This window comes from Corvus cornix, chromosome 1A (assembly GCF_000738735.6).
Source record: "Corvus cornix cornix isolate S_Up_H32 chromosome 1A, ASM73873v5, whole genome shotgun sequence".
Lineage (NCBI taxonomy): Eukaryota > Metazoa > Chordata > Aves > Passeriformes > Corvidae > Corvus > Corvus cornix.
Window position 1 is genome coordinate 52,890,370 of NC_047057.1, and position 17,739 is coordinate 52,908,108.

Below are 17,739 nucleotides of genomic sequence, written 5' to 3' on the forward strand. Positions count from 1 at the left end.
ACACTGATGGCTGTTATTCAAACAGCTCAGCCTTCCAAAAGAACCTGTGCACTCCTGCACATTTCTTCAGCTGCCTATAGGTGCATTTGTCAAACCTGGAAAACTGCAGGAATTTTAAATTCTGAGGAAACATCTTTGCGAAGTAGTTTACTGCCTCTTTCAACAAGCCTGGCTGCCCAACACCTCACTAATAGGCTAAATTTTAAACTAAATAAAAGAAACATGTCATCACTGACAGAAATGGATGGGAAGCATGAAGAGAAAGCTGCAGAATGCAATGAAGGTATGGCAGTGAAGGATCGCTCCTACGACTTCTCAAGCTGATTCTGTCTGAGACAATAACTAGCAGGAATACTCATAGTCCTAAGCCAAATTTTCCTGATGTGAAGCACCTCTAGGAGCTTCAGACAACGCTTCAGCACACGTGCTCAATGCACATGTGAACTCACACATACACTTCAGCAATGCATGGCCACACAGGATCCAAGGAAATGGCAGAGAGCTCCTTACCTGTCCTACAGGGGAAAGGGAGAAAGCTGTAAGAGAGATTATTTGGAATTTAAAGACTGTATATTTTCTCAAGAAAATAGGCCAAGGACAAGCTGATGTAAATGGCTGTAGGCAGAGAAAGCAGTGGATGAAACTGGCTCATGACCTCATACAACTGGCAATGGTGCTGGCTCATCTACACAGATGGAGCTGGGTGATTTAATGACAATTCAGTCTTATGCAAAGCCCTGGAGCAGAAACCTAAAACCAACCTCCTCCAAAGGCCAGATGTGTTTAACTTCCAAGGTTGGGGGTTTGAGTCTCTCTTTTCAAGTTGCGGAAATGTCAAGATCAAACTGAACAGCTCCAGGATTTTCATAGACAGAAGACAAAGAAACATCCCTGCACATTCAGCATATTATCCTTAAGAGAATCTCTGCAAACACGGAAGAGCTGACCTGCAAGCCTCACCTCAGGCACTACAAGCCCCTATATCCAGGTGCAGCCTCCACACAGCTCTTTTAAAAGCCTCTGTTTGGGGGGGCCACTCCTCAGGCATATCCACTCCTCAGGCAAATATGATCTTCTGACACGGGACAGGTGGGCAATCCAGCTCAGAATCAAGGTCAGGCAATGCAAACATCAAACCTCAGCTGGAGGCAAAGGAAAGATGTCAGTGAGGAGTTTGGGCAAGTCTTCCCAGGCCGTGAAGAGCACAACACAGATACCAACAGGCAGGAATTCAGTTGTATCTTCCTATCATTCTTCCATAACAAGATCTCCAGCATCACTTTAATCTTGAGGGACTTGACTCTGCTCTACACAGCAGCTAAAGTTTAGCTCAGGGCTACTCCCTCCCAGAAGTGACTCTGGCTTCTGCCTCACAAAGCCCTGTCCAAACCACTTCCAGCAGGTTAGGTTTGTGTGCTCATCTTCCAAAGAAATTCAATTCATCCCTAAATGGCAGCGCCTTTCCCACCCATCCAGTGTCTCAAAACCATCATGTGTCATCAACATTTTTAGTGTCGGAGTTTTCCTGGTTTGAGTTTTGCTTGCTCTTAGGAGAGGTGCCTTAAACTGGAGCTCTCCACGTCTTTGCCACAGATGTTGCTTTTTCCAGAGTAGCTTGCCCCTGGTCTTTAATTTGGTAATGACCCAAACTCACTGCAGGACAGCAAGAGCCGTGCAGGGAGAGACTGCAGACCGATTCTCTGTCTCTTCTCACAGCTCTGCCTCACCAGCATGGAAATGCCACTACTGCCCCACTCCCCGTGCAATTCTCAATGGTGCAGCTGATACAGACATTTAAAGGGATGAAAGGAAATGAAAGAGCTCCATCCCACTGGAAGCCACCAGGAGCCGGGTACCAAGCCTTTGTCTGTGCTTTTGGAAGACTTCCTCCAGGGCTTTAGTGCAGCACTGAACAACCCATGTGCAACCTATACACTGTTCTCCCCCACTTACTTCACAGCTTGAAGAAAGGCCATAAACCCAGGGACTTCAGCTCAGCCAGCTTTGCCTAACTTTCCAATTTTTGTTGTTGTTCTGTGTTACCGCATTTCTGTGTTTATTTCTACTGTCAGCATCCCAGCACACAGATGGGAATGGAGTGCCACCCTACAGGACACCAGCATCAGTGCTGGCAGAGCTCCCACACAAACCCTCACATCTGTATCCCCTAGAAACAGGCGTTTCATAAACCATCTGTAAGACAAAAGGGATTCCTCATATCTGACACTGTTCTTGTAGGTACTGGTTACATTTTCTTTAATTTTTTCATATCTGTAGCATTTGGCCTTTTTATTTGCATGGCCTGGGAACCTGCAAGAACATTTCGTACGACAGTGCAAAGTAGAAGGTGGGGACAGAAAGCTTGCTTCCTACCCTGAGACCTGCCCTTATGTTTCCACGTGATGTTTGGGGAGTTTCTCTGCCCAAATTACTCAAAACTATGAATTGCTGTCTGACTTATCCAGGTTATCACAGCTTCTGAGACTGGGACTGTCACTCTATGAGACGCTGAAAATCTGCCTGTTTAATTACCTCAGTTTCCCTGTTGGTGAAGGGAGGATAAGATCTTCTTCCATGTCTCAACTCATTAATATTAGTAAATTGTTCTGAGATTATGGGAGAGCTGGAACTATTTATAGGAATGCAAAATGCCATTTCTACTAGGTGCAAGTTGCCACGCAATTAAAATACACCGAGCATCACAATACATAGCAAATGGGACATCTTGTTTTACATCAGCCAAGAACTGCTAAGTGGCTCTTTGCTTCCTAGTTGCTTATTTTATACTTTTTGCCCTAAAAAACTCATTAAGGAAATGTACTGGGCCAGACTGTGATGTTTAGCAAGAGTCATAATCTCTCTCTCTAAGTTTCCAGCCCACAGGGAAAAGGATGTCCGTGTGGGCAAATCAAGCTCCTCTCTCCACAGCTCTACAAAATGCAGAGCTTTACAGTTTGCTGTCAAGAGAGAGGGATGTGAACCACAGTTACGGCCCTTCTGCACCTCTTAAAGAAGATTTCCATTCTGATGGTATACATAGAAATCTCTGCTCTCAGCCATTCCAGAGAAGGGGAACAGAAGATCCTTTAAATCTCGGCTTTTCTCAACTGCCTTCTATGGAGTGACCAGGGAGAACTTTTATTGGCTCATTCTTCTACAAATGAATTTATGTAGATTCCTTCCAAAGGGTTGCATAGTCTCTTTCCTCATTTCTGTCTGGGAGAGCTTTGTAAGAGGCCATTTGGACAAGACCGCCACAATAATTCATAACATTTGCAGACAATTTGTAAACCCTTAGAACGTCCCAAAATGATTAATTATTTTTTCTAAGACTATGAAACACTGTGTGAGTGTGTGTTTGTGGATATAGATGACGACAGGCAGCTCCCCCAGGCCCAGGGGCATAAAGATCAGCACAGATTTCTTCTTCGTCATGGAGGGGTTTTTGTGATACTTCAGTTGTTTTACCCCTCCATAGTTTAGGTTTTGAAGTAAACCCAAAGCAGAAGGTAGCAGTCTTATTTTTTCCAGGTCTCCTGCAATAGACTGTGGAAAACCTAGATGTATCAAAGGTATAATCCTATGTAAATGACTTATTCTAATGATGATTGCTGGCCTTGGTTTCAGCCACCCAGGCGAAAAGCAGTTGAAGTCATCCCTCATCCTAGATTACAAGGCCTAAACTTAATCTCTGTTAAGTTTTCAATATGATTAGTTTCCTATCAACTTTCAAACCAAACAGCACTTTGCTGGTAGTTTCTGGATGAACATACATTAACCCAAGTGAGTACAGAACAAGGAATCTACAAATCCTAGGAATTGGAACAATTTCCTAAAACCTATCTCAAAATATTCTCCATAAATATCCATCCAATACAAACTAATTGCAAAGGCAAAGCTCATGGGAGCAAAAAATCAGAACAATGCTGGAACAAACATTCAGGATTTGCTAAGGACTCTAGTCCAAGCCTGATTTTGTAGCAAGACACAAGAAATAAATCCACGTAGGCCATCACTAGCTATACCAAGTCTGGAACCTTTCAGTATTGAGTGCCTATACCAAAACCTCTACCCTTTCCACATTTTTTTAGACTATTACTCCAGGTGCTAAAAATTATTTGCTCCTTGCTGTTACACATAGAGTTGGGTGATAAAAGTTACTTACATTCAGTTTAACAATTAGAAGACCATACCAACATGTACTGTGGTGCATGAAGGAAAAGAACAGCAACCAAATAATTTTGATGCTTTTCATCACTACAGTGATTTTCTGGTAACAGTAAAAGTTGACTGGGCATTCCTTGGGAGTGACTGACTGTCAGGGGGACCAGTAGAGAAGAGTTTTATAACAAGTTTTAAATTCTTCTCTGGGTAAGAGATTTTCCTCTCCTTGCCAGCCCCATGATCATCCCTGTTGCTGTTATACTTGCACGCCCTTGCAATGGTACCTCCTTGGAAAGGTTCTGCTAGTCTGATTTGCCTGGCTAAGAAAACGTCAGCTGAAAGAATAAATCTGGGGAAGCTGCAAGTACAAGCACTCACACAGAAGACTTTAAGAAATGATCCTGTTCTGTGCTTGCAGAAACCGGTCTCCTCACAAGGTTGGGAGTCCAAATCCCACATGAAGGGAAGAGAAAGTCATGACAGACTAAAGAAATCCAAAGTAAACATGAATATTAGCTTCGTTGTACGGTCCTGTAAAACAAGCTGGGTGAAGTTACTCTTTGGATTAGTTTGGTTATCAACAACTTCTGCCATGCTGCCGTGACTCTTTTGACTTTAATTTCACCACTATGCACCAGCTTCTGTTGTCTCTCCAGCTTATTGTTAGCACCTGTTATTAGGTTGTTCCAGTAGAAATGATTAGCCTGTGTGTTTATAACCCATGCTTCCACAGTGAAAGAACCCGAGATACATAATACAGATAATAATAATTCTGGGCAGTCTAAATAACATTTGGGAGAGCTATTCAAAAATAATATCGCAAGCTTTCATGTCTTACAGGATGGAAATAAGGCTGATTTCCTTTAAAACACGTAATTTATCCTACCTTGCTGGCCTTCAGTATCTCAAACATCAGAGGCAATCCTTGAGTGATAAGCTCCTCAGTGTACTCTTCTTCCTGGATGGACTTGAACTCCTTGAGCAAGCACTGGATGAGGGGTCGTCGGTGCTGCTGGAAGGACGTGCGCAGAGACTCCAGCCACGTGTGCAGCGTCCAGGGAACCCCTGCAGACAGAGGACACAGCTCATTCCCAGCTCCAGGCAAGGACATGCCCCTCTGCTTTTTACCTTTACTTATGTTAAGATTTTAAGCAAGAGCTGCCAAATAATTCAAGAAATCAAATTCCTATTTATCCCTAATTGAGAAGGCTGATGGTTATCAGTACATCCCAGAGCTAATGCACAGAGGCTTTCCTCCAAATGCTAAGAGAAGACTGTGGTCTCTCTGCTCATCTTGCCTTCAGCTTCTCTGCTGAGACTGCCAATTTGTGGTAATTGCTGTGGGGTTCTGCGTTGCAAAAGCCTTTTGGAAACTAGATTTACACTAGCTCATTTGTTTAAATGTGGCCCTGGAGAGCCATTAAATGGTAAAAACCCCTGATTTTGGTCACTACCTACCTGGATTCAAATTGGTGGTCTTCAGATTAAAACTTACTTTAAGTGATACCCCATGTCCTCTCCTGATCATTAATACTTTCCCTAAAGAGCACTGGGCAAGTTAAGCAGATCAGCCCTTTCAAGCAGATTGTCGTGGCAGAACCACTCTCCAGGAAGTTAAAGGGAACTGCTCCCATGCCCTGAGTGAGAAAGCACATGGAGCTAATGTACCTCTGCAGGCATCAGGCTGGATGTGACCTACTTTCTGCTCTCACAGAATGGAGTGGAAGGAAATACAAGCCTGGTGTTTGGCAAGTGAAGGTTTTTCCTTCCCTGTCAGAAAATGTTCAATGTCTGGAGAGCACCCCTGCCACTCTCCTCTCGTTCATCTCCAGATCTTTGCCTGCACAGCCCACTGCACACCCTGACCCACGCCCCATGTCCCCAGGGCTGGAGCACTGCCCCAGGCAGAGGCACACCAGACACTCGGGTCTCTCTGTCTCTGTGAACAGACGAATGGGGATGGTAAATACACAGTCGAGATCGATTTCCCTCTGCACCACACAACCACCCTCCCCACAGGCAGAAGCAACTTCCCAGCAGGCTGGCACGATGTTCAAATCCCTCACTGGCAGAGCTGGCATACCAAGGAGTCAGTTCCCTGCTCCTGCCTTTGGAGTCTCAGAAAATAAAGTTGTTTTAATGATGGACTCCTTTACAGTAGAGTGCAAAAGAGAAGCAGCTGGAGGTGGCCCATGACAGCTAAACACTGCCCCAGAGCCTTACCTACACTCTGCCATGCAGCAGTGCAGATAGCTCCTGGTGGAAACCACTATGTCCTGCAGAAAAAAGCCACTGGCCTCTGAACAGGGTCTGCTGTGGAGCTGGAACGGGCTGGGAACCTGTCAGATCTCCCATCACCTTCTATTCCAAAAGAGTTGAGGAAGATGTGACCATGGTTGGTTTAAGCAACAGCCCGTCAAGAGGGACCTGTTTCTTACAGTGGCCCTTCCCTGGATGAAGAAGAGGAAGGAGCCCAGGACTGACCTATGCTGCGGATGTCGATGGTGACATCCACGTAGCCGTGCTCGGCGCTGTGGTACATGGCCTCCTTCAGGGCCTTCAGCTTGGCCTTGCTGTTGCGGCTGGCGCAGAGCGGAGCCGCTGCCGAGTCGGGCAAGTCCGTCCCCTCAGCCAGGATCTCCTCCAGCGACAGGATATCGCTCTTCTCCTTCTCCGGCTGAGCAAGCAGCTTGCGGAAAACGTTCCTGTCAATCACAGCATGACAGACCAAGGGAGAGAGGGCAGGAGAGGAGAGGAAAGGGAGAGAAGAGTCAGTGGCCAGGCTTTCACTGCACTAGGCATACTTGCTGTGATGTGGCAAGTTAGGACACCTGCCCAGGAAATTACTCCAGCTAATGGCAGAACCAGCTGAGAGCAGACCCAAGGCAAGCACAGCTCCTGCTAGCCCACCTGCACTGCCTGGGACACATCTGCAAGTCACTGCTGTCGTGACAGGAACTGCACAGATGTCACACGAGTGGCAGCATCTCGTGGGAACAAAGATTTGTGAGCTAAACATGACTCAAGACTTCTTCAGCAATCAGGGAAGGCCAAGGTGCCTCTGGACAAGCTCTTGGGACTCCCACCATGGCAGCCACCAGAGAAGGGAGCTGCCTGGAGCTACTGAAAGCACCACCACTCGATTCACACTCAAAGCAGTCCGGAAAAGCTAGAGCAGCTAGACATTCAACAAGGCCAGTCAGGGCAGGTTCAAGCACAGCTGGGACTACTCTACAAAGCCACTGATCCAGCTGGGCCACCAAACAACAAAGCCCAAACTCAGAGACTTTGTACCCTCAGGTTCGCACCAGCATAACCTCATCAACCTCAATAGGACTTCTCTTGGTTTTGCAGCGGTGAGAAGAGAAACCAGACTGGCTCCCAGCCCACCCTCCTTGTATTCCAGTGTCCCCCCGCACCCGCTTAGACCGCAGCATGGTGTGTCCCAAACAAATTTAGGGCAGAGAGGGAAGGAAGAAGGTGTGTGTCAGTGTTATACAGGCAGGAACACCAGAGTCAGAGTCTGTGACATGGACAGCCAGCAGCCAAGCCAAGGAGAGCCCCAGGTTCTCCTCAGGCCTGTGGCTCCCATTCACACTGGGTGAACGTGAGACTTCAATGCCCAAAGTGTCCTGTCTGTCCCAGTGATCCCTCGTGGGCTCCAGATGGGCAGCGCTGTTGAACCCGCCCTGACGTGCCGTGAGCGTGGTGTTAGACTGGCAGCTCATCTCTAAGCAAACACACGGTAGGTACTGTCTCTAACCTGTATCTATGTTCCTCTGGATGGCTACAATCAGAAAAGTAGGAACGTGAAGACCATGATACTAATTCATTATACTGCAGTCAACTCCTGAGCGTTGCAAGGTCATGCATGCCAGGTGCTCATCTCAGTAGTTCTTTTTTTTTTTTAAATGTGCAGCATACAAACAATATTAAGACACACAGGACTTTACAGTAAACATAGATGCAGAAACTCTATTCAACAAAAATTAAGGCTTTAGCAGTGCAAACACAATTCACTCAAACCTGAGAAATATGTCAAGAAATTCAGGAGTGTCTTTGACATTCCTTTCTGCTGTCACATCAGCTGCCATTCAACAACCACTGCATTGAACACACCACAAGGAGCCCCCTTCCTTTTTTTTTTTCCATCAGAAATCAAAAAGCAGCTTGTACCACCAACTGGTTTAATTCACATGCTAGCAGAAAGCCTTACATCTCTGCTCAGTTGGTGGCATGTTCAATTGTTCATGCAGAAATTTCACCCATCTGCTCAAACTGGATGCCCAGGCAAAAAAGCAGCACTTGAAGGATGCCACTAGACTTGTTCCCACTCTACCTGTGTCCATGTGCAGCAGCCTGACTGAAAGAGTTCATGTCACCTTGTGGAGTCATGGAAATGCCGTTCCTGTACATTGTTCCTATCATGGGGTCAGCTCCTCGCTCCAACAGCAAACTGACCAGTTCAAAATTTCCTGTAAGGCAAGACACACATTTTTACTCCTTTTCAAATCCAGTATTTGCTCACCAGAACCACAGATCCCAGCTGAGGAATTGTTACAGCGGGAGGAGAAAGAAAGTCCTTACCAGCAGCTGCTGCCAGCTGTAAAGGAGTTTCAGAGTAATTCTCCTCTCCATGCTCTAAGGAACCTTCTACTTTTGCTCCAGCATCCAGCAATAGCTAGAAAGAAAATTCACCATTTAGAGCAACTGGGGGTATCACAGTCTTCAGGGTTCATGAACAGTGACAAATGAGAATCTAATGCTTTTTGTTATCTGCAAACCAGATACAATGGAGACACGTGACATGCAAATTCTGCCCATTATTTCACAGAGGCAAATTCATTCCTTTTTTTGCTCATTTTATGCTGACAAACACCAGAAGCACCAGTGTCCAACTTCAGAGCCAAAAAAGTGTAACCCAGCGTTTTTTGAATGGGAAATGGGGTAAGGTCAGTGTTAGGAAGTAATGCACTGGAGATGGAAGAAAATTAGCCCAACAAGCATCCTTCCTTCATGGTCTTCTAGAAGCCCAGCACCATCCAAAAATGGATCAGATTTCAATTGTCTCCATCTTTTACATGAAGACATGGCCAAAAGAAAGGCAATTCTTAAGAACCAACTGCAGCAATGAGTCAAAAAGCTGTGGTCTCCATCAGGGACACTTCCACATTAGTAGCAACAATGCTGAAAACAAAAGTGGCCAAGGAGAGCAGGATGGAGCCTGTGTTCCAGCCCCCTCTTGGCCATTTCTGTCTTAAGGCCTTCAAAGTTTTGGTGCTTGAGTGTGTCACAGACACAACAGTTTTGAAGAATAAACCTTCTCAACTTTTGAGATGCCAAAGCACAGAACCAGCACATCCCATGTGACACCTGGATGGGGTAAGGAGAGCGAGGGATTCTCTCCCTCTGGAGCAGCACGAGGGCTGCTGTCCATCTCTCTCCCACCAAGGCAGTGGCTTTGTGTTTGCTAGAATATTATAGTGTAAGAAAGTGCAATGAATGAATAAACAAACATATAAAACAAGTGGTCAGGAAGGAGCACAAGGAGTTGTCAGACTTTCTTTGGTGCAACTTTGCTTTAAAACTGTCCTGTTTAAGCCTCATATTGGTTAAGGTTTGAACACCATATTCACTTTGTAAGTCTATCATATATCAGTACACTCTTGAAGAAGCAGAAGTAACCAATATGAGTATGACAAGAGGATGCTGGTTTGAGATGGATGTAATTAGAACGGAAGAGGAGGAAAAAAAAAAGGATGAGATGCAGGTAGGGAAATACAATAATACCTGAACTACAGGAATATGTCCATGCAACACAGCAAATGTCAGAGCTGTCCAATGGCGGGTCTCAGGGTGGACGGATGGGTATTTATGAGCAGTACTGACAACCTATAAACAAATTAAAGTTATTTTTTTAAAGAGCTATATGTAACAAAATTCAGCTTGCCTGAAAGCCAGGCATATGAGGGAGTAAGTGAAATAGAAAACCAGGGAAAGGTGCTTTATAAAATGATTGGCTTCATTTTTGTCCTGCAAAATTTTCCTCAATATTAAAACTGTTCATGCTGATTTAACAGCTTGAATTGAGTTCTTACCAAATGAAGTCTTTTACCAACTACTGTAGCTCCATCTAAACCACTGGCCACCAGATTCTTTTGCACAACGGCAAAACATCCACAGCTGGTTACAACAGCACACACTGGGTAAGTAAGGATGGATCAGGACACTTACAGCTAAGGACCACTCCCACTGACTTCACCAGACCATGTACCAACAGCTCCAGGTCTTGGGATTGCTCCAGGCCCAGCCAAATTTCTTTGCACTTAAATCAGTATGACTTTTGTCACCGCTGTCATGAAAGACACATCACAAGCCCTACCCTGGAGTTTGCAGGCATTCTTCCAGGCTCCTCCTCTCACACCAGAGGGGGAAAAAAAAAATGTCTGAGAAGTGATGGGGCAGAGTGTCACTTCAGAAATGTTTCAAGAAAACTCCTTTTTACTGCCTTGTCCTGTCTGAGTTAAGCTAGAAATGATGGGTGGTGACAGTTAAAAGAGATGCAAACTATATCCTTAGAAAACAAAATGCTGTTCTTCAGATTGCTCCTTCCATTTTCTATGCCTTAGTGCCTGGTGCCACTAATGTAGACATTGGGGAAGATGAATAACCATTCCTTGCTTCAGTTTCCCTGTCTTAAAGATGGGGGTATTCATACTGATGAGGTTCACAGAGCTGGTAAAATCTAATGAACATTTGCAATCCGAGACTGCACACTCAGAGTGTGACACCAAAACTCAAATCTTGTTATTGATCTTCAGAGGAAGACTAAAATCAGAGTAAAAGATGCACCATCTCTTTGTCTCACCAGCCAGCTCTGCTTTCACTCCCTTGTGTGAAGTACTTCCATTTATACAGAGGAGCAGGGTCAGTCATTAAATATTTGGTTCCATCAGCAGCTCACATTTCCAAGCGCCACATGCAGCGTTTTGCTAGAAGCAGGCCCGCAGTCCCAAGGACAGGAATGAGGGCAAAATCTGAAGAGCCCATGCAGATCCCATAGCTTGCCAGATCTGCACCAGCACCTGGCTGTTACCACCCAGATCTGCCAAAGGGAGAGCTCAAAGGGCACCACAGGGAGTGTGCTGGCCTGTGAACAAGGACACAGGGCTCTTTAGGGGCTGAGTTTGGTCAGGAGGAAGAGGATTGAGCAGCTCAAGCCTTGGGGTTTGGGATGTGGAGCAAGAGCAGCAGAGGGTAAGGATGGGCAGGACCACAGCTCAGTGAATGCATCCAGCTCCTTCTCAAGCATGGCTCCCACCACTGTTTGGGGCAGTCCATGGAAAGTGGCAAAGAAAATGAAGTCATTTAAACTCCTTTGCTCCTTTTTGGTTTTTTTTTTTAAAGTCAGAGTTCTCTCCAACACGGTGCTTGCAAAAGACCTGTGGCTGGACAGGCTCTTAAGGATGAGAGTGGCTGAGCAGCTACAGGTCCCACTGAGTACAGAGCAAACTGCAGCTTCTCAACACATCTGGAAAGGAGTCCATTTTCACTAAGGATGGGCAATCAAAAAGGAAGGTGCCCAGCATTTGAAGCTACTTTTGGAAACATATTTGCAAAGTGAAAGGGAGAAAATTATGCAGGCACCTGACAGAGTATTTATTTTTGTTCATGGCTGATTTGCCTTTTTTTTTTGCCATAATTGCCCAATTTGCACAGTTGGTTGTGGTGTGCACAAATCATCATATAATTGCACACCATAATTATTCACAGTTCTTGTCCAAAAGTGTTTTCATTTGATTTTAGAGCAAACACTCTACAGCAATGAATTGGGGAGGTTCACATTCCTCACTGGAGCTGTTCTCTCAGATGTCAGCAGTTTCAGGAAGACAAAACTGTTTAAATTTGCATTTGATTCAAGCCTGGAAGACTACTGGAGCAATTGGGAGGACTGCTCCTAATGAAAACTCGTCCTAGGAACCAAATAATGCCTCTTCACATCTGAGCCACAAGGCAGGGATCAGCCTCCCTGCCCATCCAGTCTTTGGTCTGACTAGGAATTCGAGTGTTCAGTTACTGCTAGCTTTGGGGGTGGTGTGCTTGACTGTGGGGAACTGAAATCACCAGCTGATTTCACGACATAGTAGTAACACTATCAGTCTCCAACGGGTGACATCCATTTCTACTTTTTAAATTAGACTTTTTAAAAGTGCAAAACGTCTGTCTGAAGCAGTGACTCCAATTTATCAGCTTGCTCAAGTCCAAACAGAACAGATGGAACACAGATAAGTGAAGCAGACAGCTTAATTTACTCATGACCTCAACAAATTGAAACTGGAACCATTAACAAATAACTCTTCCGCGGGTTTTCCAACGGCTCTTTAAAAAAGTACATACCTGCATTGCACTGAGTTGGACCACAATCTGTTTGGTGGACAGATTGTCCGAGTTTGTGATGTGCATTCATCAATGAGACATTTATATTCTGGAAGTTTCAAGCTCCTCATCCAACAGTTTTTAGCCCAAGGCACTTTGTAAAACAAAACAATGGAACCTATATGCCACTTGTGTGCTGGGGATGCTTACTTGGAACATCCACATGCATAGAAATGCTGAGCTTTGGCAGGTTACCAGATGGGTGTTTCTTTTACTTTCTTCATTTAAAGTCAGTGAGTCCTTCTAGTATCATTAGAGCTGTGCTCAGGGCTGGTGTTAATGCCTGTATTCATTTGCAGTGTGCAAACACAACTAAATCACTGTCACCTGTGGGTTAAGTCTGATGACTCCAACCCTTCTGTGCAGTGAATCCCAGTGTTAACCTAATACCCTTTGATTTCACTGTTCATTTCAAGTGGTCCCATCCAGGATAAGACAGATATGCTTTCTTTTTAATTCTTGTGATTTTCACTCTGCTACAGTTTCAGGGGGTAGTTTAAGATGTAAACAAACAACAGAAAAAAGATACAACCAACAAAAAGTCCTCACCTCAGCATTCAGATCTGCTCCAGCATCTAGCAGCATCTGCACCATAGCCTCATCACCCCTGACACAAGCATACATCAGTGGAGTCATGCCCTAGTCATTTTTTGGGGTTAAAAAACAAAGGAATTGACAAATTTAACACAGAACTCTCTTTGATTTTTAAAAACAATTATTTAAGTATATATCATCAAGACTAACAGCATGTATTTAACGAAAGCCATTACCTCTGTTACAAACATGCCCCTCAGAGTAGCAAAAGTCAACCATTTTTGTAAAAATCTCTATTTTTGTTGTCACTTGTGCTTACTGCTTGTATTTTTCATGCTGTTTTCAGCATGGTGAGTGAAACTAGGCTTGCCAGCCTCACCTCCATCATATACTAAACTGAGCACCTTTGTCTTTGGGGCCCCAGCAGAGACATGTTTTCACCAAAGCAACCATTATTTCCACTAGTATTTTAAAAAGATAAGAATTTTATTCCGTTTTCTATAATCAGAGTGTCTTAAAATCTAACTTTTCAATTACTGAAAGAGCCTTTAAAACATCTCAAGCTCCTTTTAAGACCAGTCAGATTTCAGCACAGCTTTTTCAAGGATACTGTAAGGGGCACTCCCTAGCAAACACGGACCTAATTTTAAATGAAATGACAGAAAGCTTTGTTGCAAGTTGCTGGTTCTAGGAAAATGTGGCCCTGCTTGGAGAAAAAGTAGATTAAGTGACCCTTCCCTATAGAATTACCACAATGCAATTTGTATTAATCTGAAATACCTGCTAGGCCTGATCACCATTTCCCTTGAGGGAAGTACTGCTGTGGCTGTGGTAATGAGTCCAGATGAAACCATGAACAAAATTATTAAATCTACTGTAAATTCTAACAGCAAAAGCTACTTATTAAATACAGTAGGGGGTGTTGACCAACAGCCACCAGTTGCTCTGCAGCAGATCTCCTGAAGCATGCAGCTACCTCTGATGCATGTTTACAGCCTACCTCGAGGTCCCCCAGTAAATCTGCTGTCAGACCACAGTCCATTTGCTGTTTAACCTGAGTGCTGCTACGAAGGGAAGTTATTTTCACAGAAACTGGAGGTACCTGTCCTGGCCAGACATGGAGCTGTGACACTGCTCTTCCTAGCAAGAGCCCAGCACCACTGTTTTTGCTGAACTACCCCAGTTTTCCTGGTTTTATGCAGGGCTAAAGGTAGGGGGTGATTATCTATGGAAGAGCGGCTCCCATAGAGACAATATAAATTAAGGTTTGTCCCTGCAAGGTCCTTAGATCCTCCCTGAAACACACTGAGCATTTCACAGGATCCAATCTGCAGCGTACTTGTGGAATAGGCACTTGGGGCCTCATGCCATTACTAAGACAAAACAAGTTCACCCTACACAAGGAGAGTTCTTGGGTGACTTGAAGCTATTTGCAAAGAGAATTTGAAAGGACTTCAGCCACAGCCAGTGGCAAAACATTTCCTTTGGCAGTCAACAAACACTATGGGAACAAACAGGACCATGTGAATTACAAAAAAATTGTGCTTGGGCCTTGGAACGTGAGGACAGGGCAGCAGCCTAAAATTAAATACATGTTCCTTCAACTGATTTTTCAGTTTCTGTAAGTGGCATCATTGGATAATTAAGTCAACTGTTCATTTAGCACAAGGGGTCTACTCAGATCTGTAGAACAGAAAACCTGGTGCGGGGCTCCCGCTGCAAGACACAGCACGTGGGCAGCCACAGTGAGGAATCCTGCAGCAACATCCGGAGCAAAGGCTCTGCCTGGGAACCACACAAGATGTTCTGACCCTGCTGCAGCTGAAGGAGGATTTAACACTGACTGAAAGGGGCCCAGAATGTCATGCTGCAGCGTCAGGGTTTTAAAGAGTTAATGAGGATTTTAATCTCCCCTTCTCTTGCACTGCTGCCCCTGTTGCTTTTGCCTCTGCCAGTCCCCCCAGGCTTGCCCCGCAGCTCAGCCTTGTGCTGCAGCACCACTCACCCCTCTCTCTGCACGTGGGAGGAATGGATTTTTAACGATCCCGTCATTAGTGTTCGAAGCACACACAGGAACACAGTAACAATGTGTACAATCAACACAAAGGGCATTTGGTTTTTGGCAAAACACAAAATTACAGTCTTTCTTTCAGCCTTGTATGACTTAGGGCTCCGTCCTGCAAGACGTGGGATCCTGCAAGACGTGGGACATTTGATCCAGCGAAGCACTTAAGCACAGGCTTAACTTTCACTCAAATAGGATGTAAAAGCATGTGTTCAGAGTTAAGCATATGATTAGGTACTTCGATGAATCAAGCCAGAGTGTTCCCAGTTTTCAGCCTGGAGGACAGAGGAAATACGCTGTGAAGTTTCCAGGTTCAGACTAACTTAAAATAACAATAATTTTAAAAAGTATAATGCACGAACCTTGGAATGAGCAGTCTGATACTATTTTTTCTGCAGGAAGTATTGCCCTCTTCTAAAGCTTTTCTCAGATGAATCCACAATATTGACTCGGACTGAAGCTACTGAACAGCAACATAACTCACATTCCTGGAACAGCTTTCATCTCAGAACACCTAAACCCATGAACAGTCCAGCTCCTATCCCACATGACTACCTCAGAGGTGGCAGCCACCTGGCTCCTGTCAAAAGTGATGCCACAGCTCTGGGAATATGCAGTGACAAACTTTCATCAGGGGCACCAGAAAAGTCAGGGGACTCTATTGCAAAAGGAAAGGTTAGTATCCATAGCCATCATTTTCCTCTGGGAAGAGGGAACCACCTTGGTGAGCATCACAGTCCAGCAGACAGCTGCCAGTAGGTAGCTGCAGAGGGCAGCTTTATCCCCAGGCACAACCACCAGAGGAGGGGTAACTGCAGAGATACTTTCACATCTGCAAGGCCAGTTCGAACTGGACTGAAATCAATTAAAGAGAGCCAGCAATTACCCATTTACTGATGGGCTGGGCAGTGCACATGAAGTGGTGACAGATCCCAGAGCTGTACGCAGTGGAAGGCTGCTCACCTCACAAAGCCCTGTCTCACACCACTGTGCATGGCACTGAAGCAGTTTTAAGTATTCAGCTCAACACTAAGCTCTCTTGGGATCTTCCTCTGCCTTCACTCGACTCAGTTCACTGTTAAGAAGATTTCAGGGGCTGCAGTCACCCTCCTACTGAGTGACCTCAGTACTGACAAATCAATACAACTCAAAATGACCTCACTTAACACAGACATTCACCTGGCAGTGCTTTAACACAATGCAAAGTAATGCAGGGAAAGCATTACAGTCCTGTCTAGGTAAGCTGAAAGCTGGGGCTCATTTCCTGTGACAAGCAGACAAAACTCTCCCATTTCACAGCTGCTTCTTTCAGTGTCTGTCCCGTTACCTGCTCGCTCATGCTGTTGATCCCATCCGGCCCCAGCAAGGATATGGCTTGCTTAACCAGATCCGTTCGGCCGCAGTTGAGCATCCGAAAACCCAGGTCTTGCTTGAACTTGGCCTCGGTGGCAACCGCATCCAGCTTCCGAGAGGCACAGAAACAGTCGTCGATCCTGCAGGGGTGAGAAATGAACTCCCTCAGAGGACAAGCAGAGGACAGACCTCCTGAGGAAATAATACTGTGCCCTGTTTTTGGAGGATTTAGGTCATGCACGCATCCATTCTCCTTTGACCTGCATGTGCAAGGGAAATGCTGAATGGGAAATGATAATGCAAGCTAATGGAGATTGCCCTTGGTCTATCTTTTATGAGACAAGTTATACATTTCAGTAAAAACTGGGGGAAAAAAGCACAGCTTTCACTTGATTTTGTTTCCCTGTTTAAGCAATGCACAGTACATTCTCGCCATGAGTTTTCTCTCTGCATGGCAAGGTTATCCAGTTCCTCTGATCCCTGAAAACTTTCAGTGACTTCAGTAAGCTTTGAAGTTAAATCAAATGGATGTATGATCATTGATAATACACCAAAGAGAAAATAATGTCACTCCTAACACCTTCAAGGATCTTACCAGCATAGCCCCAGTAACAGGGAAGACTTTTTGGAGCAGAAAGTGCAAGTCACAGAATCCCAGGCTGGCTGAGGTTGAGAGGAACCTCTGGAGGTCACCAGGTCCAAGCAGGTGTACGTAAGACCACACGTACGTAAGACCACCATGCAACAGGGGAGAAGGCAATCTTGCTAGGTAGTCATGGCAAAACACCACAACTCCTTGCTGGCTGTGTCTAACAGACGAGATGTCATTCTTTTAAGGTCTTATTCAAAAGATCTCCAAACTGCAAACTGATATCCATTTCAAATGAAAGAAACGCTAGGAGTTATTTAGCCAAGATGAGAATTTACAGCTCCAGAGAAAGCCAGGCAATTCAAATCTAATGTTTATCCAACTTGGTTTCATCTTGTTAAAAGACAGATTTGCTTTTCTTTCATGCTGAGGAGCGTCTGGGGCAGAGGGTGGAGTCCAAATCCACAGTGCTTTTGGTGTGAACTCGGATAAAGGACTGTTTGGAAAAACACCACTTTAAATCTGCAAAAATGCTAGGTCAGAAAACAAGGGGCTACTTATGAAGGAAAAACAAAATAGAGAACAAAAGTGAAAAAGT

The 17,739-nt window shown here is 44.9% G+C and overlaps 1 protein-coding gene across 2 annotated transcripts in view; it reads right to left on the minus strand.

Annotated features, from left to right (window-relative positions):
• Positions 1-17,739, minus strand: part of BTBD11 (BTB domain containing 11) — a 177,713-nt gene that overhangs the window by 28,452 nt on the left and 131,522 nt on the right. Inside the window, exons 5-11 of one of the 2 annotated variants that reach the window (XM_039570361.1) lie at positions 16,527-16,692; positions 13,150-13,239; positions 9,955-10,056; positions 8,752-8,845; positions 8,504-8,639; positions 6,649-6,869; positions 5,051-5,229 (exon numbers count right to left, since the gene is read on the minus strand). In XM_039570361.1, the coding sequence (XP_039426295.1) occupies positions 5,051-5,229; positions 6,649-6,869; positions 8,504-8,639; positions 8,752-8,845; positions 9,955-10,056; positions 13,150-13,239; positions 16,527-16,692 (988 nt within the window). The remainder of the gene's footprint in view (positions 1-5,050; positions 5,230-6,648; positions 6,870-8,503; positions 8,640-8,751; positions 8,846-9,954; positions 10,057-13,149; positions 13,240-16,526; positions 16,693-17,739) is intronic. The other variant, XM_039570362.1, reaches the window with a different exon arrangement.